Source organism: Penaeus japonicus, unplaced genomic scaffold (genome assembly GCF_977035675.1).
Source record: "Penaeus japonicus unplaced genomic scaffold, GWHDUDI00000001_assembly GWHDUDI00000004, whole genome shotgun sequence".
NCBI classification, from domain to species: domain Eukaryota; kingdom Metazoa; phylum Arthropoda; class Malacostraca; order Decapoda; family Penaeidae; genus Penaeus; species Penaeus japonicus.
The window spans coordinates 30,881,463-30,890,400 of NW_028234406.1; the positions used below are offsets into that span (position 1 = coordinate 30,881,463).

The following is an 8,938-nucleotide window of genomic DNA, read 5'->3' on the forward strand; positions in this document are numbered from 1 at the left end:
GATGCGTTTTCTTTGCGATGTACCAACTGGGTCCAACCCCCCATGGCGTACCGTGTGCAAAGCGATCGCACCAAGTGATTTTGATGTGAGTTTTCTGGGTATTTTGTCTACAGAGTTTTAACCTATTGACCAACCTAACCTTATCTAGTTCTGAAGTTAGCCCTAGCCTAGGGGGTGGGGCTTCGCCTCCCTCTGACATCCCCCCCCCTTTTTTTATAGCACTTCATGCTACTTACCTTGATTTCCGGGGATTCTGAATGTGCTGTTTTCAGGGCTCTTTTTGTATGCAAAATTCTAAGCTATTGACCAACATAACTTTATCTAGTTTCGAAGTTAGCCCTAGCCAAGGAGGGGCTTTACTCCCGCGGAACTTCCCCCTATTTTTATAGCACTTGTGCTGCTTACCTTGGTTTTCGGGAGTTTTCATTTTCGTTTGTGTACTGGAGCTCGGGCTAGTTCCTTATTCAGCGACCTTTTGAATACATCGTCTATATGTACTCCACGTCGCCAATGTATATCCTGTACTACAATACCGCAAACACACACACGTCTTCGCGTTACAACAACCGACTCGGAACTCGCTCGAAAACTCACAGCCGTATTCTTAGTACCTAGCGCGCAAAGTGCATGACATGAACCTGCCGCGATTAATATTCTAGAAGTGCGTGTTCATGTCAAAAGCGTGGATAAGTCATGGCAAAGTCGTGGAAAGTATTGGAACAATCGTGGAAACTCCGTGACATGGTGTTGAGCTTATCACGATAGTTACACGTGCGAAAAAAAATCAGATTTTTACTGTACTCTTCCTTACCAATACTTCATATGAGCATAGTACGTTTGGAAAGTAATATCTATATTGGATATATTAGGCATCACTGCCCTAGACTTAGATCACAAACCCTTTTAGAAAACAGATTCTCTGCTGATTTTGAGTATGTTTACCTTTTGGCGGACTTTTCGAAGGAGAGTGAAGTTAAATGAATGGTAAAAGTAGTCAGGAACGTAAAATTAAAGTATATAATTATATTAAATATGTAAACATTAAATCTATATGTATGATATATTAAATATACGCATATATGTACAGTACATACACATATAAAATAAGGAAGATCTGTACATAAACACACGATCCCTCACCTCCCGTTTGTTTTGATGCAGCGTAGACTGAATCGTGAAATGGTTGTCAGTTCTTTAACTAGGATCAAGAACAACGACTGATTCATACCAAAATTGAATTATCTTTTGTTAGTGCTACCTATGATTGTAGTTTCTCTTATGAATTTGTCGTGCCACGCTTTTGCGTCCTAGAATACCGCCTTCGTGACATGAACACGACATGGAAACATGAACATGACATGGCCACGACACGCAGAAAACGTCCTAGAATACAGCTCAAACTCACGGGTTCACTAACAATAAGGAACATGAAAGCGCTATGATTGGCCAGAACACAGTATGTAACAAGATAAATGAGAACCCAGAGTAAGCAGTATTATAGCGAGAGCGTATCTAAAACAAACAAAAGCAAAATACAAAGTTGAACCTCCTAGAGCACAATATTACATCAGAAAAAAGGGGGTACTGCAGCAAACAGGGGGTACCGCAGCAAACAGGGGGTACCGCAGCAAACAGGGGGTACCGCAGCAAACACGGGGTACCGCAGCAAACACGGGGTACCGCAGCAAACACGGGGTACCGCAGCAAACAGGGGGTACCGCAGCAAACAGGGGGTACCGCAGCAAACACGGGGTACCGCAGCAAACACGGGGTACCGCAGCAAACAGGGGGTACCGCAGCAAACAGGGGGTACCGCAGCAAACGGGGTACCGCAGCAAACGGGTGGTACCGCAGCAAAAGGGGTTACTGCAGCAAACAGGGGATACCACAGCAAAAAAAAAAAAAAAAAAAAAAAAGGATTACCACAGCTAAAAAGGGGTTTCCACAGCTAAAAAGGGGTTATCACAACTAAAAAGGGGTTACCACAGCAAGAGAACGCCACAGTAAAATATAATAACACAGTAAATATGATACCAGTGATTGTTAAAAGGCACCACCATCCCCCCTCCCGACACGTACTAACCCAGGACTCTAACACTGGCACGAAATGCAGCTGTTGAGGGGAAAATAGTTAATAAGCAGAAGAAATATCCCTAGACTGAAATGAGCCACCAAGAAAAAACTAAAGTGAACTGGCGGTTAGTACAGAACATCTAATACCTGGAAAAGGATGATTATCTCTGCAAGAAAAATAATGCCAGCTCAGTTACAGTACAATACTACAACAGAAAGTTACCTGAAACTCAATCACAACAGACGGACATGCTAAAGCAATAAAAAAAATAACACGGTGGCTCATCTAATCTATAAATGCAAAACTAAACTATCAAAAAGTAGCTAAGCTGGACCTGGAATATCACAGAAGCTTCCTCAGACTGATGGTCTTTGCCGGGACGTCCCACCGCTGCCCACCAAAAATTACATCTGTAGCATAAAGGATGACCGTAGTCCCCAGGGGGCCCCACCTACCAATAAGGGTGCCTTCAGGGCCAAGGTCCCTCCCTATGAAGGTCAGTGGGCATCTATAGGGTAAACCCACCCCCTGAAGTCAAATTCCCACTTATGAGGAGGATCCCAGGGAAATCTGACCCTGTGGGATGTCCCAGCAGGATCTTCCGTGATATTTTAATGTAAAGTTTAATATGAATAAGTTCATAAATAAATAAAAACCCTATTGAAAGATTAAAAGAGAAAGAACAAGATAGGCTAGCATAAGAACAGTGCAAGATTCAGTGAGAGGATAAGATGAAAGGGGAAATTGTAGTAGAAGGTAGAAAAGGGAGTATAAAGTTAAGTAGAAGATCCACGAGGCTGCATATAATATGTGATGATATATATATGTATAATTATCCACAGTCCAGCTCCTGTCTTGAATAAACACTGCCAGTAAAGCTCAATACTTAGCTTTGCTCTCTTTATGCAGGTTTCTAAGCTGGTGCTGCCGGCCTCGTGATAATGTCCTTTCTTAAAAATGGTTGCCAGAGGATGAGGAAAAAGAAACGCCCCGAAGTACAGTATAACAGCGAATGTGTATTTTTAAGCACGTACAAGAAGGCCGCGGGAGGCCGTGACGTCACACGTATGACGCGCACGAAATCATAAAATACATAATAAATAGGTTTAAAACAGTAAAAACATGATACATTAAACAATTAAAATGAAATACAGAATTAATACAAACAAATAAAACAAAATAAGAATGTTCCCTCAACAATTGGAATTTACGAATGAAAAGCTAAAAAGAAAACTGACAGACAGTCAGCAAGCGCACGTAGGCCTATTTGTACATTTCAAGTGGGGGGAGGGGGGCAAATCGACAGTAGGCACTCCCCCGCCCTTGGTCACGCATGCATCCATGCACGCAAACACACGCACACAGACACAGATTTCGCATTCATACATGCAGGCTCGTAAATGCATGACACTCATAACACAGATACACGCACACACATGCGCGGACGCGCGCGCACGATCCAAGGAAGGGGGGGGGGGCAGTATGTTACGCTACACTATTAAGTCCCAAACATTGTTACTACTAAAAAACTTCTCCATTTCATCTTCATTAATCTTTGGGTGCTTATTTTGCTTAATCTTATCATTTGATTCTAAAACATTTTTTCCTACTGTTTCCTAAAATTCCTGTGTTATTCTTTAAAATGCTGTTGTTAATTTATCAGCCACTACAAGTACTTTACTGTCAATTTCCTTACCGTCACTGATGTTTGGCAATACGGCAGTTCTCATACCTTCATGGCGACTGCTGTTAGCTGTCCATGTCTATCATCAACCTTATCATTGCACTCTTGGGTAGGATGTTTCCCAGCACAGATCCCACACTAGTAAGATTTACTTCTGTACCACGTCCAGGACTCGCCGAAATACCCTTGTATTTTGTTCTCTGTATTTAAGCAAAGTCCAATACTTCAAAATTAAGTTTCACTGCCAAGAAAGTCTAGGTGATATTACACGTGCGTATGCACTTCACCGTGGCTACAGGGTGTCCTTATAATACAGAAAAATAAATAGAAATCACAGGTGACTCGTCACTAGTGTTGTTATGATCCGTTTTCTATGATCTCCGAGAGAGAGAGTGAGGGAGTAAGTGAGTAATAGAGAGAGAGAGAGAGAGAGAGAGAGTAAATGAGGGGATACAGAATATATATAAATATACATATATATATATATATATATATATGGTTATATATATATATAAATGCATATATATATATATATATATATATATATATATATATATATATATATATATATATATATATGTTTATGTGTATGTATATATGTATATATATACATATATATGTATGTATTTATGTATGTATATATATACATATATATATATATATATATATATGTATGTATTTATGTATGTATATATATAGAGAGATAGATAAATAGAGAGATAGACAGATAGAGAGGTGAGAGAGAGTGAGATAGACTGATAGAGAGAGAAATAAAGAAAAACACAGTAATAGAGATAGAGATGGAGAAGAGAGAGAGAGAGAGAGAGAGAGAGAGAGAGAGAGAGAGAGAGAGAGAGAGAGAGAGAGAGAGAGCAGCAGCAAGAAAGAGAGAGAGAGCAGCAGCAAGAGAGAGAGAGAGAGAGAGAGAGTAGCAAGAGAGAGAGAAAGAGAGAGAGAGCAGCAGCAAGAGAGAGAGAGAGAAAGAAAGAGAGAGAGAGCAGCAGCAAGAGAGAGAGAGAGAGAGAGAGTAGCAAGAGAGAGAGAAAGAGAGAGAGAGCAGCAGCAAGAGAGAGAGAGAGAGAGTAGCAAGAGAGAGAGAGAGCAGTAGGAGAGAGATCGATATAGGGAGAGAGAGAGAGAGCAGTAGAAGAGAGAAAGAGCAAAGAGAGAGAGTGAGAAAGAGGAGAGAAAGAGAAAGAGCAAAGAGAGAGAGTGAGAAAGAGGAGAGAGATAGAAAATGAGCAAAGAGAGAGAGAGTGAGAAAGGCAGTAAGAGAGAGATAGAGCAGTAGAAGAGAGATAGAAAAAGAGCAAAGAGAGAGAGAGTGAGAAAGAGGAGAGAGAGAGAAAGGGCAGTAGGAGAGATATAGATAAAGGGGAAAGAGAGAGAGAGAGCAGTAGAAGAGAGATAGAAAAAGTGCAAAGAGAGAGAGAGTGAGAAAGAGGAGAGAGAGAAAGGGCAGTAGGAGATAGATAGATAAAGGGGAAAGAGAGAGAGAGAGAGCAGTAGAAGAGAGATAGAGAAAGAGCAAAGAGAGAGAGTGAGAAAGAGGAAAGAGAGAGAAAGGGCAATAAGAGAGAGATAGAAAAAGAGCAAAGAGAGAGAGTGAGAAAGAGGAGAGAGAGAGAAAGGGCAGTATGAAAGAGAACTGGCACAGAATAGCCTGGATCGGCAAAGTGGAAAGAATTGGGGGAAGGCTTATGTCCAACTACGGACCCTCACAAGCTGAGAAGAGGAAGACATTACCTTCACTTTCATTTGCTTATCTCTTCGTGTTTTCTCTCGTTTCCCCATACGGATTCCTTCTATCACTTTTTCCTGCTTTAAGTTTTTATGTGCCCATTTTTGTGTGCTCTATTTCTCGGTTTAATTTATGTATTTAAGTTTACTTTTAAAACACGGCTTTACACTTTTAAATACAAATATATTGAATTGTGATTAAAACCTCACCACAACAGCTACATTTAAGGTCAGGACAATTAACGGGAGAGGGTTCCTAGACTTGTGAAGTGGCAGACGATCTTTTGGATTTTTACTTAGCTGGCCCACTACAAATACAGTTCATGATCTTATTACTGTTATTATTACTATTATCATTATGGCTGATATCATTATTATTGTAATTATCATTATTATCACCTTATCATCATTATTATTGTCATTACCACTATTATCATTATCATCATTATCATGCTTATTAGCATCACTAATATTATCATTTTCCTCATTATGAGCATCTTTATTACTGTTATCATTATCATTATTAATATCATACGTGGTGTAACGCGTGAAACAGTGTCCCACAGATAGAAACCACATGGAGGATGCCTCTGACCCATTACAGGCGAACTTGAGACGATTAAAATGTTTTCTCCTGCTCAGCAAACTAGTGAACAACGAAGTGTTGTAATTGTGGTAGGCGTGTCCGCTCGAATGATTCTTGGACAGATCTCCCAAACATTTATTAGACACAATCTAGAACCAAAGGCTTGTCCAGTAGAGAGTAAGTAAATAAATAGTGAAGTGAAGGCATTTTTTCACTGTTTCTTTTATAATATACATATAAAGCATAAGAGACCTGATATTCTGAAAAAGTCAGTGGTGGCAGATTACCGTTTAATTGAGGAGTATCTAATCTTAACTGATCAACGTAAAAATTCATGGAGTAATATGTTATGAGTGAATATCAGCGGTGACGCAGGAATACCACAGCATCACTAATATTATTATTATCCTCATTATCATCATCCTGATTACTGTTATTATTATAATCATCATTGTTATTACTGTTACCATTATCATTATTAATATCATTGATATCAGAATTATCACTATCATTATCACTAAAATTGTCATTATTGTAGCTGTTGTTATTATTATCGTCATTATTACCATCCCTATCATTATCATTTTTTCATTACTATTATCATGATTACTATAATTATCATTGTCGATGTTGTTATTAATATTATCATAAAAGTTATACTGTTATTATTATTATCATTACTATTATTTTTATCATCCTTATCATCATTAATACTATAATCACTGCCATTATCGGTATAATCATTATAGATTAATATACTCGGTAGACTGCATATTATTTTTGTAATATCTTCATCCACACTTTTATACATACTCATGCATAAGCAAAAACGTACATTCATGCAATCGCAGATTTTCTCTGTGACCGACCCCTCCTCTCTTGATTTTCAATTCGTTTTTAAGGAGTTGCAAGAACATAAAATAGGGAAAAAATAACTGAGCACCAATGATTTTGTCTTCGAATCGGTACTTCCTTTCGGGTAGTAAAGTAGCGCTGAATTTGGTATTTATCAAGGCGTCTGTGATTATGAAGTACTACCTACCTATTACGTCTCTCACACTCTCTACCACTGCAAATGTATTTAATAAGAGAAGAAAAAGCTGATGGTTGGGGAAGAGGACAGCCATGCGGGTATATAAACGGCATAATGATCAAGGAAGTCCAGTTGAGTGGGGTCGACTGTGTGGCCATGTTGAACTTAGCGGCGCTCTTGGTTGTGCTCATCACCCTCACGCAAGCTGTCAACCTCGACCTAACACTCGACATTCAAGGTACGTCTCCCACGACATTTGCGTAGGAGGATGACAAAGGAGGGTAGAGGGAGCGAGAGAAAGAGGAGGGAAGGGAGGGAGAGAAGAAGGGAGGAAGGGGGGAGAGAGAGAGAAAGAGAGGGAAAGAAGGGGGAGAGAGAAAAAGAGGAAGAGAAGGAGAGAAGAGGAAGAGAGAAAGAGAAAGAGAGAGAGTGAGAGGGGAGAGAGAGGGAGAAGAGGAGAGAGAGAGGAGAGAGAGAGAGGAGAGAAGAGAGGAGAGAGGAGAGAGCGAGAGCGAGCGAGCGAGAGAGAGAGAGAGAGAGAGAGAGAGAGAGAGAGAGAGAGAGAGAGAGAGAGAGAGAGAGAGAGAGAGAGAGAGAGAGAGAGAGAGAGTCTATCATTGGCTTATTAGGGAAACGTTATTTCTTTCACTAGTATACTCGACAGCAAGTTCTGTTTCGTGATATGAATTCTCATTTTAAATTATCACAATAACAACAAATAAGAAAGCAAGTACAACAAAAATAATCTATCCTGTAGACGTGTTTGACTCAAAGGTCAAACTGCATCTGGTCACAACAGGAAAGAGTGCTTTGCAACATCCGTCGCTTTTGCAAGCACGCGTATTCAACTACAACAACACGTACGCAGTGTTTGTTAGAACAGAGATGCCAAGGATATTAGAGTATGAACCGTGCTCCATATGACCAACATGCAATGGCTTTTCCATTATAATATGTAAGATGTTCAGCTCGACGGGAGATCCATTTGGAGGATAAGTTGAGACTGATTTTCCTTTTTGTCAGGCATCGCAAAGATTAAACTTTAAAATTATCTTGATAATCATTAAAATGATAACGACCGTTGTGATTATAATCACAATGATAATAACAGTAATTATGATCATTACAATGATGTTGTCACAATAACAACAATAATGATATAAATAATATTGAAAACAGCAGAAGACGGAACATGACAACAGTATTATTAATAATGTTGTTGCCGGTGATAATTATCTTAATAATAAAGTCAATAGTAATGATGATGATACTAATAAATTTAAATAATGATAATACCAATACTCAAAATGATAATGATAACACTAATAACAATAATGACATTGATGATAGTGATAATAGCTGTGATAATAATAATGACAGTATTAACAATGATAACAATAATGATAATATGATAATAAAAATGATGATAAAGATGGTGATGACAACTATCACCATTATCATTATCATCACATAATAACAGTAATGGTAGTAATGATAAGGATGATAACGAGAATGAGAATGAGAATGGCAATAGAAAGGATTATGATAAAGATATTAATGATGATAATGATTAATAACGATAATGCTGATCAGGATAAGGATAATGTTAACGATAATAATGATGATGATTATATTGATAATAACAATGATAGTAATGACATTTATTATTACAATAATATTGATGCTAATGATAATTATGATAATAGTAATGATAATAACAGTGATAATTGTAACGATAATAATGATGATAATGATAATCATTATTATCATTAGTATCAATATCATTATAATTGTTATCATCATGATTGTTGTTATTATTTT

At 38.4% G+C, this 8,938-nt stretch overlaps 1 protein-coding gene across 1 annotated transcript in view; it reads left to right on the forward strand.

Moving 5' to 3' along the window:
- Positions 1 to 7,244: 7,244 nt before the first annotated feature.
- LOC122266643 (uncharacterized) overlaps positions 7,245 to 8,938 on the forward strand; it is a 10,299-nt gene continuing 8,605 nt past the window's right edge. Inside the window, exon 1 of the mRNA XM_086535741.1 lies at positions 7,245 to 7,355. Coding sequence (XP_086391867.1) covers positions 7,274 to 7,355 — 82 coding nt within the window. The 5' untranslated portion in view covers positions 7,245 to 7,273. The remainder of the gene's footprint in view (positions 7,356 to 8,938) is intronic.